The sequence below is a fragment of the Falco biarmicus genome, chromosome 7, assembly GCF_023638135.1.
Source record: "Falco biarmicus isolate bFalBia1 chromosome 7, bFalBia1.pri, whole genome shotgun sequence".
NCBI lineage: Eukaryota > Metazoa > Chordata > Aves > Falconiformes > Falconidae > Falco > Falco biarmicus.
The window spans coordinates 68,031,999-68,059,752 of NC_079294.1; the positions used below are offsets into that span (position 1 = coordinate 68,031,999).

General features: G+C 41.5%; 4 protein-coding genes and 5 non-coding genes across 12 annotated transcripts in view; 2 read left to right on the forward strand and 7 right to left on the reverse strand.

Moving 5' to 3' along the window:
* MAP2K1 (mitogen-activated protein kinase kinase 1) overlaps positions 1–4,451 on the forward strand; it is a 40,135-nt gene extending 35,684 nt beyond the window's left edge. The window contains exons 9-11 of the mRNA XM_056347712.1: positions 1,468–1,529; positions 2,521–2,566; positions 3,531–4,451. Of these exons, the coding sequence (XP_056203687.1) occupies positions 1,468–1,529; positions 2,521–2,566; positions 3,531–3,644 (222 nt within the window). The 3' untranslated portion in view covers positions 3,645–4,451. The remainder of the gene's footprint in view (positions 1–1,467; positions 1,530–2,520; positions 2,567–3,530) is intronic.
* Positions 4,452–6,847: 2,396 nt separating this feature from the next.
* Positions 6,848–8,898, reverse strand: SNAPC5 (small nuclear RNA activating complex polypeptide 5). Of its 2 annotated transcripts, none has more exons than XM_056347716.1 (3): positions 8,636–8,819; positions 7,939–8,025; positions 6,848–7,364 (listed from the first exon to the last, which is right to left on the reverse strand). In XM_056347716.1, exons 1-3 carry the CDS (start codon positions 8,723–8,725, stop codon positions 7,254–7,256), a joined length of 288 nt encoding a protein of 95 aa, XP_056203691.1. In that variant the 5' UTR covers positions 8,726–8,819; the 3' UTR covers positions 6,848–7,253. The 2 variants fall into 2 exon arrangements, with proteins under 2 accessions (XP_056203691.1, XP_056203690.1); XM_056347715.1 differs by lacking the exon at positions 6,848–7,364 and adding an exon at positions 7,371–7,695 and having other exon boundaries at positions 8,636–8,898.
* Positions 8,899–8,999: 101 nt separating this feature from the next.
* RPL4 (ribosomal protein L4) lies at positions 9,000–15,069 on the reverse strand. The gene is made up of 10 exons (XM_056347714.1): positions 14,836–15,069; positions 13,224–13,395; positions 12,258–12,364; positions 11,680–11,818; positions 11,014–11,138; positions 10,493–10,622; positions 9,910–10,066; positions 9,663–9,746; positions 9,314–9,434; positions 9,000–9,221 (listed from the first exon to the last, which is right to left on the reverse strand). The coding sequence occupies exons 1-10, from the start codon at positions 14,836–14,838 to the stop codon at positions 9,081–9,083; spliced, it is 1,179 nt and encodes a 392-aa protein (XP_056203689.1). The 5' UTR covers positions 14,839–15,069; the 3' UTR covers positions 9,000–9,080.
* Positions 10,377–10,447, reverse strand: LOC130153325 (small nucleolar RNA SNORD18). The gene has a single exon (XR_008823329.1). It is a non-coding gene; the product is annotated as a small nucleolar RNA SNORD18 (small nucleolar RNA).
* On the reverse strand, positions 10,693–10,760 carry LOC130153328 (small nucleolar RNA SNORD18). The gene has a single exon (XR_008823332.1). It is a non-coding gene; the product is annotated as a small nucleolar RNA SNORD18 (small nucleolar RNA).
* LOC130153329 (small nucleolar RNA SNORD16) lies at positions 11,884–11,983 on the reverse strand. The gene has a single exon (XR_008823333.1). It is a non-coding gene; the product is annotated as a small nucleolar RNA SNORD16 (small nucleolar RNA).
* LOC130153327 (small nucleolar RNA SNORD18) lies at positions 12,445–12,516 on the reverse strand. The gene has a single exon (XR_008823331.1). It is a non-coding gene; the product is annotated as a small nucleolar RNA SNORD18 (small nucleolar RNA).
* On the reverse strand, positions 13,467–13,567 carry LOC130153314 (small nucleolar RNA SNORD16). The gene has a single exon (XR_008823319.1). It is a non-coding gene; the product is annotated as a small nucleolar RNA SNORD16 (small nucleolar RNA).
* Positions 15,019–26,809, forward strand: ZWILCH (zwilch kinetochore protein). 3 transcript variants are annotated; one of them, XM_056347711.1, is made up of 18 exons: positions 15,019–15,161; positions 15,586–15,637; positions 16,832–16,927; positions 17,036–17,154; positions 17,828–18,024; positions 18,515–18,594; positions 18,902–19,057; positions 19,299–19,370; positions 19,714–19,807; positions 20,671–20,726; positions 21,906–22,008; positions 23,087–23,166; positions 23,383–23,539; positions 24,557–24,585; positions 24,983–25,119; positions 25,414–25,509; positions 25,599–25,717; positions 26,409–26,809. In XM_056347711.1, exons 3-18 carry the CDS (start codon positions 16,904–16,906, stop codon positions 26,498–26,500), a joined length of 1,611 nt encoding a protein of 536 aa, XP_056203686.1. In that variant the 5' UTR covers positions 15,019–15,161; positions 15,586–15,637; positions 16,832–16,903; the 3' UTR covers positions 26,501–26,809. The 3 variants fall into 3 exon arrangements, with proteins under 3 accessions (XP_056203686.1, XP_056203684.1, XP_056203685.1); XM_056347709.1 differs by lacking the exon at positions 15,019–15,161 and adding an exon at positions 15,213–15,382; XM_056347710.1 differs by lacking the exons at positions 15,019–15,161; positions 15,586–15,637 and having other exon boundaries at positions 16,826–16,935.
* Positions 26,810–27,754: the final 945 nt, after the last annotated feature.

Below are 27,754 nucleotides of genomic sequence, written 5' to 3' on the forward strand. Positions count from 1 at the left end.
TTCATTGTTCTGCGTCAGTTAAGTAGGTTTATATGCATTTGTCCAGCCTGCATCATGCAACCTGTTAGGCAACTCAATAGCAAACAGTATGGTCAAGCATATACAAAACTTTTTTTTTAACTTGTTTTAGTCTTATGAACAGCCTAAGTGATAATACTGTATTTTTCAAATAGTTAAGCTGCAAGGCTAGTTAACAAAGACTATCAATTCTAAAATACCAGTCTGTTTCCAGTATTTTCACAAGTGCTACTGAAATTGATGTGACTTCCCTGCTTCTGTCCTTTGCGGGGGCAGGGGGAAGCATGCTTATGTTAGCTGTGGTTTGTAACAGCTGGATAACATTGTTCCAGGTGAATGAATTATAAAGTCTGATGCACCTAGTTAAAAAGCACAGTTGGTGTGCAGGTCACTGCAAATAATGTTGCTTATGCTACTGTACATGTACTGATAAATTGCTTCATTTCCTTGCACAATTCTCCTCTCACATTACAAACCTGTTTTGATATATATTTAATAGAGTTAGCATTGGATTACTTAAAATATTATGGTCCCGTGTTTGGAGCGTCCCTGGGGGGGGCAGTTTAAGATGAAAAGCTGTGATAGTTGAGAATTTGGCACGATTATCTTCTGTAGCCTTTACTGTAGGGCAAGCAATATTCAGCATGAACTGCTGCATCCAACAAAGCCTGTACCGCAGGGGTAACGGAAAGCAGGCCACATCTCAACTCTGTACATACAAGTAACCGGTGTGTAAGTGCTTGCAGGACCCATGGTGTAAGCATGAAAAGTTAACCCTTGACCATATAGCAAATGTCATGGAGCAGAAGACAGTAATACACAGTTCTACACAGTATCTTTCCTGTCTTCATCAGAATTATTTTTCAATTCAGAACCTGAACAAACTCATTCCCTGGGACAGCATATTTAGATCAAAAGGATTATGAAGCTAATGATGTGCAGGGCATCTTCCCGATCCCAAACCTGAGATTAGTAGCAAAGAGAATAACAGTGCTAATCACTGCCAGCTGCTCTGAGCCTTCTTTAATGACAGCTCAAGGCTGTTAACCCTGTTCAGGTGTGTTTATGGAAAAAAACCCCACCACATACAAAACCCAACAAAAACCGTAGAAACTAGCTCTGGTCTGATTTGTTACTGAAACACCTAAACTCCACCAGCTGTGAGACTAATAACCCAAATTAGTCAGTAATAAACTCAGCATCTTTACTTTTATAAATCCTGTGACAGCATGTCCTTTATTCGTAAGTATGGAGGCTGAAGCCTGCCTGACTTCTGTTTCAGAGCTCAGCTTTAAAAGGCGGCCTGGGTAGCGTAGGGCTTCGCAGCTTTACCCAGATGTAGGACATATTATTGGTAGATCTCTGGGTAGGTTGTGCATCATCATGTATTAGTTATGCTGAATGACTGCTGTGTGTTGTGTTTTTTTTTTTTTTTTAATTTATTTTTAGCCACCTCCAAAACTGCCCAATGGTGTGTTTGGCTCTGAATTTCAAGATTTTGTTAACAAATGGTGAGTATTTTCTCTATGGCTAAGTTGTGAAGGGCACATTTGGGATCAGCCCTGCTGCATTACTTTATCAATATCAATCAGTGGGAGTCCCTGCTTGTAGGCCATGGCAAATGGAAAGTCATTTCAATTAGCATAATCCTCTTTCTGTGACTGTTGATGTGACTAAAGCTCATTTTACAGGCACCAGCTTGACAGCATATACATCCAAAGAGAATCCCAAAGCTGAGAGATGTTCCGCTTTTTTTAAGATGCAATGTCTGCTTCTGTGCAATTTGGAGTACTTCCTCAGTATTGAAGGCCCCGTAGTACTTGGGGACCCTGATCATACAGCACATTTCTAAAGCAGAATCCTTACTTCTAAGGTTAACCTTTGCAGCGACTGTCCCATATGATGCAGAAGTCTTACAGGATCCAGATGTGTGTTCTTTCCCAGTCCTTCCCTGAACTAACATCTTTATCACAGCAGTCGTTCTCCCATCTGTGTACTTTTCCAGTTGTACTTCAGTGGTACCAGCACTGAACCAGTTTATCCAGTGCTGAGGGAGGCAGTTCATTGCAGTTTGAAATGTTAGTTTATATATTAAAAGCTATGTATGTGTATTTACTGTTTCCAAAAGGAATAACAGTTACACAATATCTGTGCTTGATACTGAGCTTGAGAAGACTTGAGTAAAAGAAACTTGAGGAGTAAAGTAGTTCATATGGTTGATTTTTGTTTAAATAGGAATTGGATCTCTGCAGTTTGTTGTAGACCTTCCTTCCTGCCCCACCGACCAGTACTGGACAACTCAGGATTTCATACCTCTAGCCATACCTGTGAAACCTACAGGGGGGGACTGCGTACAGACCCCAATCCGTGTGTGCGAGGCACTACGTTACCTGCTGCTTTTATCTAGAGTGGTAGCTGCTTCAGGACAGGGCAGTACACCAGCATGAGACAACTTTGAAAGATAATAGCGTGTAACTTGTGTAACACTTTCTGTTTTCCCAGTTTAATTAAAAATCCTGCTGAGAGAGCTGATTTGAAGCAGCTGATGGTAAGTGAAAGCTCATAACTTGAACTAAGAGCACTCTTGCATGCAGGGTGGGTTCCTCAGCTGACCTGAGATCAGGATCGGAGCATATGGCCTGGTGTCATTTGTGGTCATTGACACAAGCAGCTCAAACCGTTTGAGGAGGGGCTGCAGGCTTCCACACACTCCTAGAACAGGGGCTGTCAAGGAGATGAAAAGTGGTGGGTTGGAGTCTGCCATTTGGTAATTACAGTGAGTATATGACCTAATGCTGTTAAATTAATTAGCAAAATAATTCTTTCTTGAGTTTATTAGCCAATAATAAAGTATATAGATTACTACTTCTAGGAGGATGGAAGAAGAAAATTCGCCATACCTTATGGACTAGTTAAATACATTTTTATTATCCATTGTGAAATGCTATTTGCCTTTTTCTCATCAGCTTTGTCTTGCAAAATCTTTAGAACTACTAGACACAAACAAATCCTGCATCTTTTCTGCATGAAATGACCTTATCTGTTTCAGTGGATCTTTTCACAGCCTTAAGTGTAATGCTAAGGCTTAAGTTTTACTGCAGAAAATCAAGTTTGCCCTGCCCTGACCCTGCTGTACAATATGGGTGCAAAATGCAATCAGACTTGTATGACAAAAAGCCTTTCTGTGCACAGGCAAACATTTTCCAGAGTATTACCTTAGGTGGCTGAGTCACATCCTTATCGCATACTGCGGTGTGAGTATTCTGCAATAGGCACTGTGTAGGCAGTATTCCTCTGGAATACTTTGCGATGTGTACATTTCTTATGCTGTTACGTTATGTTATTGCTGGAATCCTGCAGAAAAGCTCTACTGGGCACTTCATGTGGTTTGCCAGATGTTATAGCTGGCTTGAATACCGAAAGTGAACTGGACTTACTGTATTTCATGTTCTTCCACATAATTATTTAACAGATTGAGTGCTTGACTAATACTGTTGTTCTCCTCTGCTCAGATTCACGCTTTCATTAAGAGATCTGAAGCGGAGGAGGTGGATTTTGCGGGGTGGCTTTGTTCAACCATAGGCCTTAACCAACCGAGTACACCCACGCATGCTGCTGGAGTCTGAATATGGAAGAGCAAATCCTGTACTGTACATCTGTTAACAACAATGCTATTTTGGTCCTATTTCCTCAGCTTGTACCTGTTCAAACATGTATTTCACCTCTTAAGGAAGAATGTCTTTATAGCATGTGCCAAATGGTTTTAAATTTTGTCATAAACTAATTGGTATTGTATTGGATTACCTGCGTTTACTGACCAAAAATGTAAGATGTTTAAGTTACAGTGCTTGCTGATTTTAAGTGATTATGGATATTCTTTCTTAATGAAAATATCACTGGGGGTGTTTACCCCCAGCTTGTTTGAACTTTATCGAGATTCTTTGTAAATCGTTGGTACTTCAATCATGCTTACCTGATCTCCTACGCAGAAAGGGTTAGGGATGCTCTAAAACTGTATCTGTCGAGCATGCTTCTGCTGCTGCCAAACTGTATCTGAAAGTTAGGCCTAAATGGTTCCAGTTTTGCTGTTGTTAGAGATCTCTCTTTCTAAGTAAAGAAGAAAAGAGCTCTGCATTTCTTGGAATGTACAGGGCAATATTCTAATTGTAGACTTGTTCATATTTCTATATTTATTTTTAAAACATATCATCATACTTGGATTTAGTGATGTATGTCTTTCTAATTGATTTTTAAAAGTTAGTTCTTGGAAGTGTCCTACGGAATCGAGACAAAGATCCAGGCAGTTTGCTTTCTTTTAACCTAAAGTTTCATGACAACTGTGTTTGGTGTCTAAAGTGTATGAAGATTCTCTATTGTTTTATTCTCTCGGATGTTTAGCAATGGGTTCTCTTAATAAATATATTATCATGTAACTTGCCAAAGCCTTTTTTTAGAACTGGAAAACTTCACCAAAGCCTTAGTCCAAAGTCATTGCTGCATTACACACCCTTTTGTGTCTTTTTCCACAGCCGTGCAACATCCCCCATTCCCAGAGGTACAAGATTGTGTGTGTAAAATGACAGTGTGAGATGGGGCTCGAGGCGGTCGCCATTCAGTATGTTCATACCTGGCGCAGTGGGTGTCTGTGGGCTGTCAGAGGGAAGCCAGACCGCAGAGGTTCTGTTCTGTACAACTGGTACACCAGCACTTGATGCTCAGTGCGGTGCTGGAACCCCCACGTGGGGTGTGACAGGCGTTTCCCTGGGGCAAGCCAGCACTGTGGCATAGAACATGGGAATGGTGTGATCTGCCCAGCCAGGGAACGGCCTGCTTGCCTGCATCTCATTAACCACGGGTGTTTGTACTGTGCTCATTTCTTCAGCTTATTTTTTTTCAGAAGACTGTCAGCAGCAGTACAGCAACAGCTATGAGCAACGGACTGGGGAGAGGCAGGCGCAGCTGTGTCCTCAGCACAATCCCCTGCTCCCGTAACAGCCTTGCTGAGCCGCTCTATAAAAAGTTCAGCTCCTTGAAAGGATGTTTCAGACAAGGAAATGGCTGAAGTTCTTTCCTAAAAGGAATCGCCATCAGTCTAGATGTGAACTTCCACTGGGCCTTACTGTATCGAGTAGCAGAGAGGGATAGAGTAGCCCTCAACCCATCAACAGAGGAAATGACTCATTGACACATCCAAGGTTTGCTTCAGCTCCTCCTCACTTGAATGTGACTGGTGGTGGTAGTGACACAGCTGTACAGTGCTTGATTTAAAACCTGTCCTGGGTTTTATATGTGAATTACACTAACACACAGAAGAACTACACCAGTACTTTTTACTACTCTGTCAAAGAAATATGCAGTATGTGAAAAATATGCTTTCAGAGATTTAACTCCCATTTTACTGGTCTGTTACACAGATGGCAGTTAACTGGAACGCTGCAAGCGCTGTTACGCAGTTATACGTAGTAGGACACCAGGAAAAGTACTTTATTCCAATGTGCAATAGAACTGGTCTGTTTTAATCCAAAAGACTCATTCACAGAAGGCAGCAGGAGGTATATCCATGAAAACTACTCTGGACCCTGCTAGGGACAAGTAATGTTTTTCAACAGTCAAATTTAGCCTTTGGAGCTGAAACGTGTGAAGGATGGAGAGCCTGGCTGCTGAGCTCCTTCAAACCAGCTCTTCGCACACATGCTGTCAAAGAATTATTTCATGCTTGAAGCTGTAACATTTTCACCTTGGACTTTTGGAGGGTTTTTTTACTACCTGTCAGTCTTGTGAAAGCTTTGCTACATCTTTTGCACTCATGCTCTAAGCTCCTTTAAGACGCGCAGGATTGTCAAAGAACAATTAGTCTTTAGTACAGGATCAAGCTACATTCAGTTTCTATCGCTGCAAACCGAATCCGAGCCAAATAAACAATCTCTCCTCAGACAATGGCAGGTGCTCACTGCAAGTTGAATCCAAGTCTGATCACACCCACCGTGCCTGATGCTTTTCAACATTCCTTTCCTGTTCTTGGAATACTAACACTCTTCTGAAGTTTGCTTTTATTTTCTCTGAGTGATGCCAGAGACAGCAACAGCACCTTTAGATACTGGTAAGGCAGCTGACAAAGTGGCTGAGTTAGAATATTACTTTTATTGTTCGCTTTTTATTGGCTTAACAGTTTAGGTTTCTGTGCTTTTTTTTTTAAAAAAAAAAAAGTCTTTAAGAACTGATAAAATAACCCCCTGCACCACATGGTGTCTGTACTCTGCGCGATGAAAGAAGGTATTCTCTGTCGGTAAGAGGAGCACTGGCTCATCACCTAACCACTGAAGAAATCACAGAGGAGACTTCACATCACTTTCCATTTTATAGCTAAGTTCCTAAACTACCGCTAGTCCTCCTTGATGATACTTTGAAAGCAGAAGGTAGATTTCTGAAATTACTTTGAGGAAAAAAGAAAATAACACTGATTTAAAAATATTAGTTCTGTATTACAAGTAACACAGAACTTAACTGTACGATTTGTGGACAAGTAAAAGGCTAGGTGGCTGCTACAGGGAAAGAGCAAAAGTAGAAAACCCTTCACTACTACAGTCAGGCTGAGAGTAAAGAGCACCAGTAGGTAGGAAGAGAGGCCACCTCATTACTGCAATCACAGTTGGCTTGACGGTGCAGGACCTGCTTCTCCCGTGTAGGAACACCTACCTCTCCATCACGAGTCCAGTCTTCCACGTAACAGAGAACAGAGCAGCTGAATGCCTGGAGTCAATCCTAGACACATCTTTTCTCACCGTGTATCTTAAAATTCCCAGTTCAGGCAAATGAGGTTATAATATAATCATTGATTCAAGAAACCAGCCTCCACGGCCTGGTTTTATTTGTCAGCATCAGCAAATAAGAACAGACAAATTATTGCTTTTAGCGTACATGTTAAATTAGTCAGACTTGATTAACAGCTTCTCCCATCCACATATAAAAGACTTGGTAAGCTACATTAGATTGTAAATGTGGAACAGATTATATGCTACGTATTTGTGCAGCAAATTTTCCTTCTTTTAACATGTAAGCCAAGATGTGCCAAGCTTGTGACATTCATGTGTTCAAGAGTAACCTCCCTCGGCTCCAAGAGCCTGGCATATCACACTGTTCGTACACCGGACAAAACAAAAATCTGTTTGTGATTTTACAGTTGATGAAGAAATTCCTGAGTCTGTATTAAAAACCTTCTCTCCTTTTTCCTTCTCTCAAGAATCTGATTCCTCCTCCTCTTCCTCCTCCTCCTCTTCATGATGTTTAAGACTTAGGTGTAATTCAGTTTGATTGATAGCAGCCTCATTGTCCATCTGCCCAAGAGTCTGTTGCAATAAAAAAGTTTATCTTGCAAATTATCAAAACGAGCAGCGATACTGAATGCTTCTCCAATTGCTATTAAAACTGCACAGTCACAGGGTCGTTTAGAACCTCATTGCTAGAACTGCTGCCTGACTGCAAGAGCCCATCACACTGACAAGCACCGGTTCACAGAAGAGCTTCGCCTAGTTCAGGCTGGCCATACATTTTGTAAGTTCAGATGGAAGCTGTGCCTCCACCATTGGTTGGTTTAAACACTTGAAGAGTATCGGCACAACACTTAATGAGCGGCAAACTGAAGCTACGCCAGCAGAAAGGAGGCTTTTCTCCACCTCCCTGGAAACAACAGGCTGCTTTCAGGAATGGGAAAAGGCAAAAGCCTTGAAACATAAACCAGCACCAAACCAGACAGGTTTTGCAGCTGAGCTTTTCAGTTCACAAGCAGCATAAAGACAGTCAGTGTGAAGAACTCTAAATGCAAACCACCCACAGCAGCACCTGCAGCTGCTCACAGCGCTGGCTCTCCCCGGCGCAGGGCAGGCCAGTGCCTCGCCTTCCCCCGGCAAGGGCTGCTCTTACCGTTTGTGTCTCCTCCGCAGCAGACGAAGAGGCTGCTACGCTCTCCTCCCCGGACCTCATCATGGACTGCAGCGCCAGCTCTTCCACCTGCAAACAAGGGAACGCAGAAGCCTTTGCTTTTATTTCTTGGACGTTGTATTTCAAGTACTACATATTTAAAAAATCTATTTTTTTTAATAACAGAAAGCTTTTAAATCGCGTTTCACCACTTTCCAGCTTCAATACACGGCAGGACGGTGACGACCCCGCACCAGCCGCGTTTAACGGGACACCCCAGCTGTGTGTAGCTTCGCGTGTATTTTGCCGAGGTGAAAAGCCACGGGGGTTCAGCAGCAGGCACGGCCCCCCCGAGCGCGGCAGCCGCTGGCTCACAGCGCCGGTGCTGGGCGCAGTCACCGAGGCTGGAACAGACCTTTGGGACCACGGAGCCCACCCGTTAACCCGGCTCTGCCAAGCCCGCCACTAAGCCATGCCGCTAAGCGCCGCAGCCGCGCGGTTTCTAAGCGCCTGGAGGGGTGGCGGACCCCCGCGCCGCCGGTGCTCGCGGAGGCTGTACCCGCACCGCGCCTTAGGCCCCGGCCAACAGGCAGGCGCGGCCCCGCCGCAGCCCGCGCCCCCCCCTCCCCGCCTCCCGCCGCGCCGGGCCCGGCCGCCCCCGCCCCGCGTTGGGCCCCCGCCCCGGCCGGTGCCCGCGGACCTTGAGGCGGGTGAGCTGGTCGCGCAGCGCCGCCTTCACCCGCAGCAGCGTCTCCTCCTCCTTGCGCAGCTCCTGCAGGCGGCTCAGCATCCTGCGCCGCGCCCCGCCACGCCGCGGGCACCGCACCGGGCGGCGGCAGCGCCCCCTGCGGCAGGGCGGACCGCCCGCCCCCGCCCGCCGTCACGCCGCCGCCATTTGCACGTGTCCGGGCAGCGGCTGCCCCCGCGTGGCCGCTTGGCGTCACGGCCCCGCTCCGGCCCCAGCGGCGCCCCGGGCAGCCCGGCCCCGCCCTGCTCTTCGGTTTCCACTTGAAAACCGGCTCGAAAACGCAGGGCCGCGCCGGGAAGAACGCACAAGACGGCAGTTCCCTGCTCCGACAGCATTTATTGGCTGCAAACCCGCGGCACCGCGCTCCCAGCCCCAACGGGCGCGCACCGCGCAGGGTTCACGCTTCAGCCTTGGCCTTGGCCGCCGGCTTGGCTGCCTTGGCAGGCTTGGCTGCCTTGGCTGCGGTCTTGGCCCTGGGCTCGGCTGGGGCCTTGGCTGCAAGCTTGGCCTTGGCTTTCTTCTCCTCCTTAAGTTTATGCTAAAAAATAAAAGAAGACAAAAATATCATCAGCACATAATCTGAAGCACCAAACCCTATTTCGGCTGCCAGCGGCTTCCACGCTCACTCACATTCTGCGCATGGCGCAGGATGGTGTTGCGTCGCATTGTTTTGGCGTATGGGTTCAACTTGATCATGATTCTCAGGTTCTTCAGTGGGTTCTTCTTCAGGACTCTACGGCGAATCTTTTTCCTGAGAAGAAAACAGGTGTCACCATCTTATTTCACAATTCATGTTCTGCTACATTTTCCCTGAAGTCTGGAGCACCGTAATCTCTTACTATTTAAACCCAGAAATTAAAGAAACCCCAGCTCTACCCGACGTCCCAGCGCAGAGATCGCCAAACTCACTACAAAGCCTCAGGCGTGGCAGTTACTAAAGGGGCACAGCACTTCACATTCCTCAAGTAAGAATTCTTACTTTGGAGCACGCAGTGCCTTCTGGATTTCTTGGCTTCTCATGATTCTCCCAATGTCTGTATTGGTCATCTTGTGCATCGGCAGGCTGCGAAACAACGTCCAAAGCGTTAAGTTGGGTGATAAAAATATGGCTTGTTCAATGAAAACTGGCATTCAGGAAGAAGTACTCGTATTCATCTCACTAATATTCTGCCTCCCAACGGAAGAGCCCGTGACAGCCCCGCCGCGCCCATGCTGTCCGAGCTTACTTATAGTCGCTCTTCAGCGTAGCGGCTTTGCGCCAGGTGCCGTACAGATCATCCAGCTTGCGGAAGGCACTTTCCGTCCAAATGCAGAAACGTCCAACGTGGCCCCCGGGAGCAAGTCTCAGCAGGTTCAGCTTGTTCACATTGAGAAGAGTGATTCCTGTAGGAAAACAGGCAAACCAATCCCTTTAGTTTGGGATTAAAATAAAGGAATGCAAAACCAAGCAATAAACACATGAGAAAGCTAAGAAGTACACTTAAACAGACAGGGGCTTCGACATTAGTTACACCTATATATGAAAAATTATTACGTTTTAAAAATAATCATCAGCCTTTTACCAGCAACAAACTTGACAGCCTCATTTTTAACTGCTCCAAATGCAGTTTTGGGTCAGCAACGGCTGTAACATTTGTCATAAACACCCTCCATATCACCAGAACACATTCTTAGAACATATTAGCTACTTCAGCAAGTCAGAACTTCCACAAAATCATGTGTTTCAGAAACACGGACCAGTGAAGTGGAATCTCATCATTCTAGGCAGTCTCCCAACCCCAAAGCAAGTGTGTCCCAGGTTAAAATTACCTGGGATATTCCGGAAGGCTCTAATGATACCGTTGTCCTCGTTGTAGATGATGCAGGGCCCCCGGCGCTGGATCCGACGGCGATTCCTCATTTTACCCTTTCCGGCCCGCATACGCTGGGAGGCATAAACCTGTATAAAAATGACACGGTGAATATTCAAAATAGCCCAAATCTCACCAGTAAGACACAGTAAAACTGCTTTAGTCAGAACTTCACAATCATCACTGCGTATCTGAAACACGGACCAGTGAGAAGTTCATCATTCTTTACAGTTAAAGAAAAAAAAAAGCGTGCTATTAATGTTACACTAACACCAAAATGAAGACCATTACAGACAGAGTAAAGCAGTGTAGTAAGAAATTTACTTTGCTTAAACTCTTCTTTTTTTTACAGTTTCTACTAGTTTTGTTACCAAGGCATTACTGGCAGCATCAAAACACACACTATTTTGAGTTCCTACTGTGACAAGGCAGAGTCGAATCACCCAGGTTTTGCTTTTAAGAACATCCCCATCAACTCACCTTTTTGATGTCATTCCAAGCTTTAAGCTTCTTAAGAAGGAGAACAGCTTCCTTGGTTTTCTTGTAACTCTCGACTTTGTCCTCAACGACCAGAGGGAGTTCTGGAATCTCCTCAATGCGGTGGCCTAGCAAGGATTTTACAAGACACTAAGTTACCCACCGATCTCAGCTGTATGCATTTCTCAGGGTTACTGTCTTACATAGTCAGAAATGATACAAAACAATAAACGGTGGAAATTAAATTAATGATCTAATATTCAGGCCTAGTAGCACCGCAGCAGTGACATTTTAGTGGACTCATGGGTCTGCCTCTGACAGCACTTTACGTACCCAAGTATATATTAAGCAAACCTTTGGCTTCCATGAACAGAAATCAAGCCGAACTGCCGTGCAATTCAAAATTCAATTCCTTTCCATAAACTGCACAGACAAGATTCACATCAGCAACAGACACAAAAGCGCCCCAGCATCACCTAACTTCCCACACCGCGTAACCGCTACCTTCCCGAGCTGTATGTAACAGTAATACCCTGCCACCCAGGAACAGACTGCCTCTAAAAAGAATTTAGTTATCCACGAGAAATGTTTTGAGTAATCACATAGTGACTGGTACTGCCCAGGCAACGCAGAACCACCAGCAAACATTTCCAGAGACAGAATTCTCACCTTTAGACATGACCAGTGCCGGAAGAGCAGAGGCTGCCAGAGCAGAACAGATGGCGTAACGCTTTTGAGTCGTGTTCACTCTACGGTGCCAGCGTCGCCAAGTCTTGGTTGGGGCAAACATGCGGCCTCCACGACACATCTATGTATCTACAGTTAAGAATAACCTTTCTGAAGCTTATTTTTCTAGTGAGACTCTTTAGTCCTTGCTCAGCATTAACTGTTCGTCAACCATCTGTACCAGTATGCTGACAGCAGGCAACTGTCACTGAGCACAGAGTAGGACGCAAATTACGACATCATGGCAAGACAATATGCATCACATGAGATTCAAGGCATCCACGGCTCTTGCAGTGTGTGTGTGAAATCAGTGACAGCTGCTGTTCATTAAAGCAAGTCTGAATTTGCATTCAGAAGGTTCTAATCACATTACAAATTTCTCAAGCCTGGTGGTCTAGATCCCTGCAGGTAGCCATTACCTCAAGTAGAAGATTCCATTTCACATTTACATACTTAAAAAATAATTTTTCTGCTTGATGAGTTCAGTGCACCCAATGCAAGCAGCAGCTATGAAAGGATACATTTCCAAAGGCACCCTGGCCAGAGCGGTGAGTTCCACCACCTCGTACTCGAGGAATACGAGCAACAGCTCTCCCAGTACCCCAAGATTCGGCACTGGTCTGATGACCTGGAACAGAAACATTTTAACTCACATAGCGACATCGCTGCAATTTTCCCAAAGTCACAGATACACTGAGTTCAAGAACACCAATCAGAACTTCCACTGTTATCATGTGTTTCAAAAACACGGACCAATGAAGTGGAATCTCATCAGTTCAGCAAAACTAATCCTGATCAGGGGTAAACTAACTCTTACCACATTAAAGATGTGTTTTGGTAGAATCAAGTACATTAACACATGAACTTCTAAGCTTGATTCTCAATTTGGAGGTCCAAAGTGGCACTGCTGTTCCTAGTAAGCTAAAACGTTTACGTGAAACACCATCAGAAACAAACTTGATAATGCATGTTCCTAGCACAAATTTATTGGGAAGCAGAAGCTCTCTGCACCTGCAAGCTTTTGAAGCAACTCTTTTTATTTACGCCCATTTGCACAGGTTTCTTCTTGGCAAATGCCTCAGCGAAGTGCCATGTGGTCAACCCGGAGCAGGGATTATAAAGCACTATTTTTCATCACAGTTTTGCGCCTGATCAATCCTTTCAGACATTTTCTGTTTTTCTTGCAAAGAATGTAGATTCCACTCAAGGAGCTAGGCACCACAGCACTCCTGGTAACAACATTTCAGATAAAAGCCCAGATGCATCAAGAACTTACATCACCATGCTGTTCCCCAGAATATTACAAAAATTTCATACAATTTTAAATGAGATTGAATAACCAGAAGAGTTGCCTCTCCTTCTATACAGAACCCCACTGAACAGAGCTTCTCTTATTTCAGTTCTAAATTAGTTTCAATTTTAGCTCACCTACATTAAAGTCAAAGGTTAACACAAGCTTTTCTCTCCATTTTGTGGTCTAGCCATACCTGCAAGTTCACTGACAGCATAGGGCTGCCGGTTGTTCTTGCGCAAATTGGTGTGAACGAAGTTCACAACATCGGGGCGAATGGGAGCCTTGAACACAGCAGGCAAGGTGACATTTTTGCCTGATGCTTCCCCCTTCTCAGAGTAGACTGATATCAACGGTCGAGCGCAAGCCTGAAAAAGAAAAAAACCCAGCTCTGAAGCACAAGTAAGGTCAATTGTTAGCACTCAGTTTCATCAAATATTGCTCAGAATGAAGGGGTCTTCAGTTCAACAGTGCCAGCATGCTGACAGCAGGCAACTGTCACTGAACACTGGATAAGACGCAAATTACATCATCATAGCAATAATTTTCACTTAAAATCGTACTCCACAGCACAATCCACATTCAGAAAACTGTACCTGAGGTTTGAAATTCAATCGATTTCCAAGTCATTTGAGCAAAACTAACCTAGAAGTGAAACTCTGGGCTCTTTAGAAACACCTTCTAAATTACTTCCCTTCTACCATTTAAAAGAGCCTATATAAAATCCACCTGTGTTTATCCAGTTCACCAAAAGCTTGTTATTTAGATTGTGTTTAACATTTGAAACGGTGCAGCGACTTCTCCAATATAGACTACAAGCAACCAAACTTAGCATCAGACTGAAGTTTGTAAGATTGTAAAGCCTGGGCACTCTGAACAATCCCTGATGCCTCAAAATTTGAGATGAAAAATTTAACTGCTAGCAGTACCAGCTTCCCTTCCAAAAGCTGAAGAGATGTCCAATAATCGCCTGCTGGTACGACCAACACCCTTTAAAAAAATAATCTTTTAGCATTATACTGTATTTGTTATTAATTAATAACTCGTGGCAATAGCACAGGCAAAGCATCTTCCTTCCCCTTCCCATCCACAATTCATTTTAGAGGTATTAAAAATATTACATGACTCAGAACTAACCACCTAACAGCAAAGTACTATCTGTGTATCCAATACTGGTTACTAGCAAGGCACCGACTGCTGCAGTTAGTGTGGAGACCCCAACGCAAGAAAAAAACTTGATCAGGGTGAAGGAACCATATCAAAACCTCAGTTGTACTGGTAAGATACGTTGTTCATTTGCGACCTGGTTCCAGACCAAGGCCTCTAAAAAGCCTGTTTCGGAACAACAAAAAAAGGTTAAAATAAACAAAAGGGGTTTTACAGAAATCACTCTTTTTCACTCTACATGGGTGCAAAGCATCCGTTTGGGTTTGCTTTAGAGAAACACGTGAGCAAAATAAGAAAGCCCTGCCAGGAGGTGACGCGGGCCCCACGTCCCACGCTGCCCGAGGACAGCGTGACTTCTAACGTCCCGAGCCGAGCTCTCGGCCGCGACCCCCGCCGCGGCCCGCCCCGGCCCCTCTCCAGCCCGCCGGCCGGCCCGGCCTCCCCACACCGCTCCACGCGGCAGGCCCAGCGCTGACGGCTCCAAAATGGCGGCCGCCCCACGCCCCCAGCCCTCGGGCTGCCCGCGGCACGGCTCTGCCCGCCGGCACGGCCTGCCTCCCACCAGCCCCGACCCGCTACCCGGCCCGGCCCCGGCCCCAGCCCCCCCCCGGCCCGCCGCGCTCCCGCGGCCCGCGCCTCACCATGGTGGCGGCGGCAGAGCCTCTCGTGCTGCCGCCCGTCCCCGCCGCAGCCCCGACCGGAAAAGGAAGGACTCGTTCCTCTCGCCTCAGATGAGCGATGTCCTTCCGCACCCTGCCCGCCGCCTTCTGCCGCGCTGGCCGGTCGGCTCCGGACCCCGGCCTTAGGCCGAGCCTTTCCGGCTGCGCCGCGCCGCGCGGTGCCCAACTCTCTCCCTCCCGGCCCCTCTGTCGCTCTCAGTCGCCTCCCAAACCGGGGAACTCCTTTCTGGCGGAGGGATTCAACGTGACGAGTCACTCAGTCTCACAGAAATTATAACATTTTTGAGGTAATTTTTTTCTTTTTCCTCCACGAGGAGGCGTGCGGAGAGAATAAATACAAATAAAAATTTCTCCTAGGAGAGTAAAGAATAATTATTTTGTCTCCGTCGGGCACCCGCCCCGGATGTAGGGGCGGGGGGCGGGCGAGGCGCGCAGTTCAGTTGCGGCGGGCGGCGATGGCGGCGGCGCGGTGGCGGGCGGCTGCCGCGCTGTACGGGCAGCTGCGCCGGTGGGTCCGGGCCCGCCGCGGGGTGGCGGCTGCCGTGACGCTGAGGGGGCTGGCTTGGGGCAGCGGCGCCCCGGCGTGTGGGGAAGCTGCCGAGGCACAGATTCTGGATCTGCGGTGGTGTAGTTTACGCAATTAAGCTTAGTGCTTAATGAGGAATGCAGAGGAAAAGATATTACGTACGTTAACGTTTTATTTTCTTTTAGAATATATGAAGAAGCGGGGAGAAGCACCCCTGAACATCCGTATCTCTTCGAGGTAAGTATATCTGTGAAAATACAGTCACGTAACCTGTGTGTGTGTGTTTAAAATGCGCAGCCATTGACCGACAGCTGAATTATGTGTGGGGATATCGCATAAAAAAGAATATTTACCTCAGCAACACCTCCTTGGGTCTGCCTCTGCCTCAGGAGGGGGAAGGAGACCCGGTGCCAGAGTGCCGCCCTCCCGGGGCCGGCACCAGCCTGCACCTCCCTGCTCATTCCCGCCTTCCACCTGATATTTTTGGCACCTGTTAACAGTTATCTTGTTTGTAACTGTTGTGATGATCAGGTACACCAGCGAGTGTGGGGCTGCGGCGGGCGGCTGCTGGTGGGAGCGGAACGAGCTGCTGCAGCCCCTGCGCGGCTGTGGCCTGCACTCGGGGGGGGAGGGGGGGGGAGCTTTGTGCTTCACTTGCAGCTCTGGTGGCACGCTTTTTATCTAAGTACTTTTATGAGGGGTAAGATAACTGTATGAGAACAGCGGTTGCTTCAAGTGGCTTTTGGAACATGGGAATGGCGGGAAAATCTCTAATGCTATTTAGTTGTGTTAATCTTGGGATTTGTGTAGGTTTGATAATAGCTTGGAAATAAAATCAAGTGATTGTTTAAATATACAGTAATGTGAAAAACAGACTAGATGTGAGGGATCAAGCAATACTTCTCTGTGTGCATGGAAAAACCTAAGACTGATATCCCTTCGTTCTCGCGAACAGGCTTGATTTATTTAATGTCTCCAAACAGTGCTTAGAGCTCTCATGAGACATTCAGAGAAATGATCAATTGATACTTAATGTTACTTTAAACGAGCAATCTCCATCTCAAGGATATCTGTTGACTGCAGTCGCTACTTGACAGCAATGATCCCTTACGTCTCGGATTATCTGAAGTTTTGTGCGTCAAACCAAACCTCAGTTTCTCAAAGAATCAAACTGTTAAAGATTAATTTTTTTGTGTTGGTTAGTTGAAAGCTGTTGCATTTTCAGTTGATTTGATTCCACCTCTGGCATGCAGCAACTGTGTTCTCCTGAAGTAGGAAAGCCTTATGAGTTACGAGTGGTTACAGTAGGGTTGGGAAATGGTTTGTGGAATTAGTTATTAATTTTGCAATTTCTGGTGTAAAAAAAATGCTGAAATGGAGCATTTGTATGTAGTGTATTAAAAAGTTTTTGCTTTTGGGTTTTTTTTCCAGACTGATGTAGAGATCTGTTTGATTGGTGGTAGTCACAAAAGTCCCATCAGAGGATTTTGGAATGGAAAAAGTATGATATATATTTTGCAGAAAGCAGTAAGTGTGTATGTTGTTGATTTTTTTCATGTAATCTAGACTTTTGAATTCCCATCAAATATTTTCACATACCTTGCACTTTTTGACTTACCTATGCATTTTGCTTAGAGACACAATGAAGAAGGTGACCCAATGGAAAAATCAAAAACTGATGATGCTATTTATGCTTCTGAGCTTTCACCAAAGGAGAGTTCTGGGCCAGTGGCTCTTTCTGTCAGCAGAGCAAAGTAAGTGTCAAAGGTCTTCCTCCCCTTTTGATGTAGTTTTCTTCTGCAACTTTTGTTTCTCTTGCTAATATTGAGAATCTGTATTATTTCTAGACCCCCCAAATTAAATTACTAATTATTTTAGGGAGTAGATACTTTTCATCCTCAAAATGGTCTCCCCTGGCTAAAAGTATTCCTAACAAAGTAGCTAAAGTCAAGGTACTGGAAAAGTGCTTGTGAGCTGTCCCATTAGGTTAATGGGACTGTCTGGGTGTAGGCGAGCAAAGAAAGCTTACTAAGACTTCAGTGCTTGTTTTTGTAAAGCTTCTGTTAAAAAAATAAATAAATAAAGCTGATTGGGATCTTTGGCTCTTAATAAAATATCAAGGCATGGTACCAAAACATGGTGACTAGTTTGCTTAAGTACCTTATCCTTTTAACATGCTTAAAATGTAAGATTAAATTATAACTTCAGAATCTTCAGTGTAAATTAAAATATTATATTAAATATATTCTCAGTTATGATATTTTTTTTCCTCCTTTGTGACTTCAGAGGATTATAATACTGCATTCTTTTTGTGAAATGATTTGATGTCCGCTAATGAAGCATAGTAGATAGGAGTCTTACGTAAGGAATAGATTTAGCTATACTTTCTGGCATCTTTATATATTTTTTTTCTGTTCATATTTCTAGGCAGTTGATTTCATTATATACAATGGCACAAAATCCAAATATGACGCACTTGCAGATAGGTGAACTGGTTGTGCTCCCTCCCCTCTGGATAAGGTGTGATGGTTCTGATCCTGAACATACTTGTTGGCTTGGAGCTGAACCTCTGAAAGCTGGAAACAAAATCACAGGGATCAATCTGTATATGGTTACATGTGATAGTAAGTTTATAATGTTACACATACAATTACATAAGGAAGGATTAAAAATGTAGGAATGTTGATGTAGTGCTGCTATGTTTGTTCTTTGTGTGATGTTGGCTTGGTACTACTCTATCGTCCTTTTTTAAAAAAAACAGGGAGGTAGGAAAGAAAGATAGAGAAAAGAAAAGATGTTTTTAACCCATGGTGTGTGGTGGAGATAACTTTTTAACATAATGCAATAGTAACTGCAGGATACCTTCACTCAGGTGCAGTAACTTAGCAGACTTAAACTGCTGCCATTCAACTTCTTACACAAGCAGACTCTTATAGAACATTTATATGTTAACACCAGCTCTTACTAACAATAGGACAAACGCAAGAAGAATGCCTGCCTTCTAAAAAGCAACACAAGTTGTACTTGCCTGAAAGGAGTATTTGAGAATTAATTTTAAGCACCAAACTTGAATTCTGTCAAATGTTCTTTTGATTCTTACTTTTCCTTTCCTAGGTCCTACAGCTAATAAAACCAATTTTGCAAACCTGGAAGAGCTCAAAATGGCACATAAAATGACCCATCACACATCTAATGTAGGTTTTTACAGTCTGTCATGACTCCAATCTAAGTTTCAAAACTCTGGGTTTGGGTGTATGATACTGGTTTTGGGAAGCTTTATAGATCTATTTAGAAGCTCACTTTCATATGATTCTATAGTATAATAGTTTGAAGTATCTTTTGAACTCCCTATGTTGTAATGCGTTTGTCGGATACTAGCCCTTTTTGTGTGTGTGCTTGAAATGCTTTTAAAATTATTTTGCATGCGTACAAAATGATGTTGTGCTGGCTTGGGCATTTTTTGCTGGTTTTTTTTAAATTTATTTAATCTGTTCATTTTAGGTGATGACAAAAGGTTTTGTTCAGTATGAACTTAGTAGAGCTGCTGCAGTAGGGGACACAATTGTACGATATGAAAGGAATATATATGTTGATATTACCTGGAATCCTATAGATAAGATTCTGCAGACACCCCCGCTAATTTCAGCTGCCACACTGGTAAGTCAAGAAGGAAAAAGCAAACAAACCCAAACTCTTTCCATGGCTTACATCATGAGTAGTGTAAAGGATAGAAAGTAAGTTTGACTCCTGATATTTGTGTTTATTATTCTTTATTTAAGCAACACAATGTATTCTTAAGCTAATTCATAAATTATGCTAATGAGAGTTTTACTAATGAAGATTTTAGGACTCTTGCTTTTGAAAGTTTGAAACTGACACAAACTTCTGGAACTTTCAGAATATTGCAGTGGAGTCCGGGGACCCCCGAAGTCCTGTATATCAGCTATATAAGGAACTGCAGTTTCTTCTTGTAAGTATAAGTGAGAAATTCCAATTTCAGATTTACATGGAATCGTGATATATTTTTTTGGTGTTAATTTACTTTATTTAAAACTTTATCAGATGTTTCAAAGATAACTTTAGGCTTTTATTTTAGAATAAACTTTGAGTTCAATTTTAGGAATCTTGAAGACCAAGAGGACAACTCATGAACACCAAAGCCAGGAAATTCAAGAAGTTTCTAAATTGATGGTTAGCTGTACAGAGAGAGTTGTATGATCCTTGGAGAAGTTAACTACATCTTGATGTATGACACATGTGGAACCTCAAACAAGAACTGATTTGTGTTATTTTGATTTTCACGCTGCCTTTAGGCTTTGGCCGAGGGTTTGAAGACAGGTGTGACTGAGTGGCCTCAGCCCTTACAGTCCGATTCAGCTGTCAAACTGGTACAGGAATTTCTGACTGGTAATTGCTGCTTGATACTTGGGGGGATGTCACATTTCATAGAAATAAAAAAAAAGAAGTTCCACATACAATTTTTAAAGTATTAGAATTAGACATGTTAATTTCTATGCTATAACTACCTACACAAAGTAGTTAAATAGGTAAGTACATCTCTGTCATTTTTCTTTGTCCTAATATCTTTTATAAAAGTAGTAATTCTTTATAAAATGACACAATTATCTTTAAAAAGCAATTGAGAGATTTCTGGATGCATCTTTCAAGTTTATCTGGCACACATATGAGCTTCTAAATGTGCTAAGTGTCCCTTTGCTGGTGGAAAACAATACTTTGATGACATCTTAAAATGAAGTGAATTACTGATTCCTTCTGAATACTGTTGTGAACAATATGTGTATTGTCAGAAGATTAAGATACTAGAACACAAGTCTAAAAAGAGAATCATATGTAGGAATGCACCAAGAGATTTTCAAATACAACTGTAAATTTTTTTAGTATGTGGATGAAATTTCGGCAAAAGATACAACAGGCTAAAACTCTGACAAATACATATGGAAGAAAACCAGAGACACTTACTAGACCACTTACTACCCCTTTTTGCTTCCACACTGGAATGTAACAAGTTAATACTTAGAATTTAGTAAAGGTATATGGGGAAAATCTATAGCTTATAATAAAAAATATTGAAGAAATTATCTTTTCAGACTCTATTCTTACCCAGTAAAACCAATTCTGAAGTGGATAAATTTGTCTATTAGCCATCCAGTCAGTGTATTTGTTAATTATGATGTGTCTGGGGATTTATACAATGGGTTTGATGGTATTTTTTTTTCATAATGATGAAATTTATTTTTGTTGTCTGCTAGATCTAAAGAAGAAGCTGGATGGATATTGTATATCTGGGAACAAGAATGAAACGGAGGTATATGCAATTTCCTACTGATTGCTGTGTTATCTTGTTTCCCTTATAACTGTAATTGTTTCATATTTTGACTGTCTTGTATATTATTTAGGTATATATACAAATAGACAAAGATGTAAAGAAAGAAAGATCTCTTGCTTTCTGTTTCTGCTGTGTCAAAATAAGGGAAGAAGGCCTTACGGCAAAATTAGGAATTCCGTAGCTATTCTCTAATAGAAAGTCCACGTAATTTTTACCTTCAGAAAACCTCCCCCCCCCCTTTTTTTTTTATCTGAATGATCTACCAGTGCCTATTATTCTTTATATAACTTAGTGGCGTGGAGCTGTTTTGATTTGCTTCATTACCCTGCTTTTTTGCTACCAAAAGCTTGCAAATTGAACTGTTTATGTCAGCTGCAATCACACACCATTGTCTGTCATCACCTAAAGCTATCAGTCTCCTGATGTCCTAGTTTCTTTCAGGAGTTCTGATCTTTACACTATTCCGTTCTATCGCTAATTTGCTTTTCTTGCCTAATTTAATGATTTGGGGCCAATTTAATAGTATCAATTGGATATGTGCTCTATTTGTCTAAAGCCATATGATATTCTAAAGCAATGGACAAATACAAATTAGAAAAATGTCTTCAGCTATATTAAGATTCTTTTTCCCTTTCAGTCTACGAGGAAAGGTTTTGAGTCTTTTTGCTATTGAGAGGGAAGTTGCGTTTTGTTGATAAGCTAAAAATATAGTGATTTCTGTATCAGCTAAACCAGAAGGATTTAGGATCAGGGTAACAGGAAGATAGTCTTGTGTTCTGAGAATTTTGGCGTCCCAGGGCACTGTGTGTCGTGCTATTGTAAGGCAAAAAGGACCATCCTGAGCTAAGCAGTTGGGTTTTGCTAGGCAGTCTGGTCAAGCTTTACTTGGCTATGATTGAAAGTCTTTCTGATAGCAGGCTTCACTTCCTGGTCCAAAGCTAGCAGTGATCCAGTGTGATCATTCTGAAGAGGATTAGTCTCATGTTTAAATAAAAATATGCTTCCAAATTACTGTGCGCTAGTGGTTTCTGTGTGGTAGTTTCCCTGGAAAAGGAGAAAAATTAGTGATGTACCCGGTTTTGATCTCTGGAGAAAATTTGAATTCATAAGGTCTTTGAATCTTAGGCATCCTTTTTTACTTAAGACGAATACTTTCAGAAAATCAAATGTGACACAGCTGCGGTGGACAGTTCAATAAAATCAGTCTTCAGTGAGCGAGAAGACCTGGATTTTGCTGAACAATTATGGTGCAAAATGAGAAGTAAGTGTATTGTGGGGTTTTGCCTCATATGTTTTACTTCAATTCTTCTGTTCTGTGTATCTACTATACTGTACTGCTTTCTCTGTGAAATGTATATAAATTTCTCTGAGTTTTAAGGACTGGTCAGCTCTTCAGAAAATTATCAACAGGCTTTTTCTAAAAGAGCTAGTTTTAGAATTGTAAGATGATATACTTCCTTACAACATATAAAGGTAGACCAGCATCTAGCAGGGGATACTATATTTCATTTTATTGTAAAAGGTAATAAAGAGTCGGTAGTACTCATCTGCTCTAAGACTGAAAACTTTATCAAATGTTTGTGTTTCTAGATCTGAAGGACGATTTTTAAGTTGATAAAGCTGGACAGAACCTTTATCATTTTTGTAATACCTCTCACAATCCTTCAGTAAAATATATTTTTATGAATTTATTTTCAGATTGCTAATTAACTTTTGTTAAGCTGTTCCAGAATTTGGAACAACTTCTTTCTGTTTGAGGGGTGGAGTTATGCAACTTTTAAATCCCTTGCATTTCTACTAGTGTGACCACTGTTGTGTTTAGCTGTAGATAGCTACAATTGTTTTTTGGTTTTCTTTTAGTTGTAGATAGCGAAAATGTACTGTGATTGCAGCAGTGTGTCCTGCATAAAGGCAGTGTTAGCTGCACAATGTTGAAGGTTTTTTTCTTGCTTAGGAAGCAGTTAGTTGGATAAATGGACACTAATAGTTCATATTCTAGATAGATGTTCAGTTAAATTTATGAAATGTGCCGAGCTTCAATGTATATAGAAAGAATGTAGCCAAAATGTGTTACATGACAATCTGCTTCTGCCCTGTGCTGTTCTTCAACAGTCAAGTGCAGTTCAGTGGTCTCTTGATCATTGTTTCTTTAGAGTAACCCTTTTTACAATCATGATATGAAAAACTTAACAAAAAGCAGTGCAATCTCTCATTTCAGCTATCGCTCTTTAAATGAGGGGGTTTGTTCTTGCAAGTATGTGTTGGCCTATTGTTACTGACTTAACAGCTAGACAGAGAGCCTGGACTGATAAATAAAATACTGCATCTTTTTTCTTAAGGTGTCAGTTCCTATCAAGAGTTGATAGATTGTTTCACACTGATCATAAAATCCCTGGAACATGGTGAGATGCAGCCGTGGGTATGTATTTGTATTTCACAATATATGTTAAAATTTTGAGTTGTTTGAAGTAGAATATAGCTTGTCACTTAACTGCTCCTCGTTTCTGTGTTTATTGTTTTGTAAATAACTCACATATCAGAGTTTGCCTCGGTTTCCGTGGTGTTGTACTTCTAAACAATGTTTATGATGTTTTGTACACAGTTAACACCACAAGAAAACTTTTCTAATTTTTAGATTCATCAAGGGAGTAGCAGTTTGCTAAGTAAATTGATTCAGCAGTCTTATCATGGAAAGATGGAGGTCATTTCCCTCGATGGCATCACTCCAGTTCAAATGCTCCTGGAGATTGGTTTGGATAAGGTGAAGAAGGATTATGTCAATTTTTTCGTCGGTAAGCCTGATAGCTGTTACCTTTTCTTTCAAATCTCTAATCATGTTATTTCATGCAGGAAACAATGAAGGTTTTGGTAACCTTGATCTCACTTCTGCTCCCATCTGCTGAAATGCTGTTTCCAGCCTCCTTAATAATTATACTTCTAAGTTGTATATAGTTTTGAAATGAAAAAAAAACTACTTTTGTTGAATTACTTTGTTTCAAAATAACTATAGCTTGCATAACAGTATTTCTTTTTCAATTTGAAAAAACCTTTAAGTTGACCTTCAGATAAAATAAATATCAGATTTATATAACTGTGGATTGTTTTGTTTCCTTATCTGTTTGCTGTAGGTGAAAAAATAGCACTCTCTTGTTCTTTCTGTCTTTTCCTTTATGGTCTACATGGGTTAAAAGGAAATGAGGCGAGGGTATTTATTTGTAATAGCTGTGTCTGTACAGTCTGTAGTATTTAGAATGATATTTTTAATTAGTCTTATATATATAATATTGGAAACAAAAGCTAGGGTGGAAAGCTTTTTGTAAATTACATGTTTTTTCTCTTGAAAACATGGCTTTGTTTTCAGTATTACAGCTTTCATATTATTATTTTTTTTAATCTGTGCAAGGGGTTTGTGGTTTATCATTGTTGTTACCTGCATCACTTGTCTCTTCATGTCTTCATTTATTTTTTGCTTTTCATCCTGTTTTCATTCTTGGTTTCATTTGCTTTTTTATTTTCACTATTTGTAAATCTATGTCCCAAGGAGGGTGGTTGTCTCCAAGTATGTGGTGGGTTTCTTCATTGTGCAGCCTTGGTGGTAAATAAAATAATGCCTATACAGCCATGCCACTTTACAGGTGTTTTCTTGTTTTGAGTGAGTAATCATGTCAATAAATCGTATCACAGTCCTAGTGACATTGTGCTTTTCTTTGGTAGAATTCCCTGTTTGATTACCTGAAAGTTGCTTATATTTCATCAGATGCTATATAGTAAATTTTAATATTTTCCCCCTGCCCCTGTTCATTTTACAGGCCAGGAACTTGCAACATTAACCTACTTGGTGAGATGCTTTATTTTTATTTTTTTTTAACTCTGAAAGTAGTATAAAGTAGAGCACACCTAGCTGATGGTGGGATGCAAGTCATATCATTCCTATAAGCTGAGAAACTGAATTGCAAATCGTAAGGATGAAACAATATACTGCAGAAATGTCATTATGTTGTTGCCTTATTTGTATATTGTTTCCTGGGTATCTGGTATGGGTCATTGTCAGGCAAGGCAGTGAACCTTTGCCTGTACTTTGATAGCATGGAACTTTGTTCTGAGTTTGCTGGGCCATTCTTAAAATTCGAGCTTCTCAAAAGAAACAGGAAAATTATTTCAGTATACTGAGGATGTGTTGTGTGTCTGTAGAAATTGAGTGTCCAGTTAAGAGCAGAAGCTGTTTGCTGTTGCAGGATTACTTCATTTCCACATCAGTAGATCTACAAGAACAAGTTCATCGTGTTCAAAAGCTTCACCATATGCTGGAAGTAATGCTCAGCTGTACAGTCTTACTTGAGTTTAAACATGAGAACCTCTTCCCTTTGACACAGTAATTATTGCTTTTTTACTTCTTGCTCTTTAAATGACAAAACCAAATAGATTCTTTTTGACAGTTGTAAAGAAACTCTCTTATAAAAAAAAATAAGCAGCCCTGCTTAATGTTGATGATAATGAGACTGGAGAAGCAGCAATTATATCTTCCTGCTAAATTTTGCTCTGTGACTAAAATCTGTAAACCAAAGGAAATCCTGAAATCAGAGAGTATAGCTAATTTTGCACAAGGTTTATGCAATGTTGCACAGATTTTTCTCCAACGAAAGTAACTAGTTGATATCTGTTCTAGAATTTGCATAAAGTATTATAAGGAAAACCCTCTGAATGAGAAACATGTATTTCAACTGCCGATCAGACCAGCTCTTGTCAAGAAATTCTATCGCAAGTAAGAGAAACTTCAATGTTTGTAGCATTAAAATTCAGATGTGACAGAATACATGACTGAGTTTTGACATTTTTTGATTATTCTCTCAGTGATCAACCAGAAGTATGGAAGGTGGACATAAGTAGTGGGCATGGACTGCAGAAGGTTAGAACAACATGGCAAGTTAGTACTAATCCTCCAGCTGAACATAAGCTATCAAACAATACAGGTGAGGAATATTTGTAGTGAAATGAAATAGTGAAAGTACATTCTTCAAATAAATTCATTTTTTATACTGGGTTTTGGTGGGTCTAAATGTTTTCGTACTTACACTTTTCAGCAAAAGAGAAATGATGTTTTGCCTTTTAACAAAAGGGTGAGGTGGTATTTAGAGACTAAAAAAATTTCAGAAAGTGGTGACTTTCTGCCCTCTCACCTTTGCTGAGTTGTTTTTAACGTTAAAATGTTGGAATAGTTCCAAATACAATATGATTAAGCATTCATTATGCTGACTTAGAACTTATTTCTAAAATCTTTGCCAGTGTATCTGAGAATGGGTTTGAAGAGAAATTTACCTGGTTTTGAATGCTGGTCTCTAGTCAGAGAAGCAAGCAGGTGCTAAAGAGAGAAGACATGCCTTGCTGCAATCAAATGTAGAACAAGTGAAAAAGCATGAGAAGGGGGAAGAATTAAACATACAGACTGGTATAGAAATAATTTGCCTTTTTGCGGTGAGGTTTGATACAGGGTAATGCTTTAGTAAAGCTTTCCTGTCATTCTTAGTTTTTTTTAATGAAGTGCTACTTACAGTAAACCTGAAGTTTTGAAACCAGTTCTTGAAGCTGCTGTGTGAACTAATCACTGCAATTTCTCTTTCTAAGAAGAGTGGCTCATCATATCTTTTCCTTTTGTTTATGCAGGTCTCTTTTCTGATTCCACGGTTAAAGAAAGCAGTGAAGAAAAAATGTATTTTATTACAATGGCTAAGTGCAGTCAGGTGCATTTCACATAATGCATGTTACTCTGCAGGCAGGCACTTGAAAGGTACAGTAAAGGGGAAGGTTCAGTATTGTCTGTGTCCCAACAGTATATTTAGGAACACCCTGTGACTGGAAGAGCAATGTATCTTTTAAAAAGAGTTACTTGCTTTAGTATGCTTGAAGTGTAACATAAATAGCCATAGTTCATCCGTACGCACCTAGTTTGTTTATAAAGGTTGTGCAATTATAACTGTACAGTATAATTATCCTGAAAATACAGTAGATATTTTTGTTCATATATTTACAATCATTCAATAAAGTTCTGCACTTTGGGGTTTAAAGTTTTATTTTTATTCATTAAGAATGCAATCAGACACTGTTCAAAGTGTGAATTATCTTAACAAAACAAGCAATATTGTCATGTTTTCCTGGTGTCAAGTGACATTTCATCATCCAGATATATTTGGGAAGTGTTCGTGCAGGGCATTTTGAACTTCTTACAGTTTGATTTTCTTTGTCCTTGTATTTATATTTTGGAGTATTCTTGGATATACTTCTCTTTCCTCTTCAAATTAATTTTTTTCCTTCATGCAAAGTAATTATTTTAGAAATGTTGTCTTTGTATACTTTTGCATCATTTTTTGGGAAAAAAAAGTCAGTATAAGTGGCCGGGCATAATCATTTTAATACATGGGGATGAGAGATGTGTATGTTCTTATGTTGATTAGATAGCGTATGTAACATTTTGGTGGTGTAATTCTAAACAATTACATAGTTCATTATATGCTGATGAAATAATTGGAGACAGATATGTTTTGTGTAAAAGAAACTATTCTTGATAAGAATAAGGAAAATGCCAATATTGGTGCTTTTAAAAAACTGTAAATTTATATAATTTCTGGTTTCTCGTCAGTGTATCTTATTTCTTATCCCTTTCCTAGTATTATATCTTAATATCAGTTTAGTAGTTAGCCTTTGAAGAGAAGCTAAGAACAAGTTCCTTTCTTGGATTTATGTGCTGCTGCTCTGCATTCAGTATATGCACATGCAGTGTGAAAATACAGTGCAAGCTAAATAGGAAACTTGGTGGTTTGCTTTAGAGAAATAATTGCAAGCACAACAGAAGGACAGATATAGCCAGATGACCATATTCTGGAATAATTTTTTTATAATCATGTACTTAACTTGTTCCTACCCGCAGCAGAAGTGAATTTGAGGGGACTATTACTTTTGGAAGGGCTTGGATTACATATAATACACTTCTGTCTGTAATATATTATAAAGTC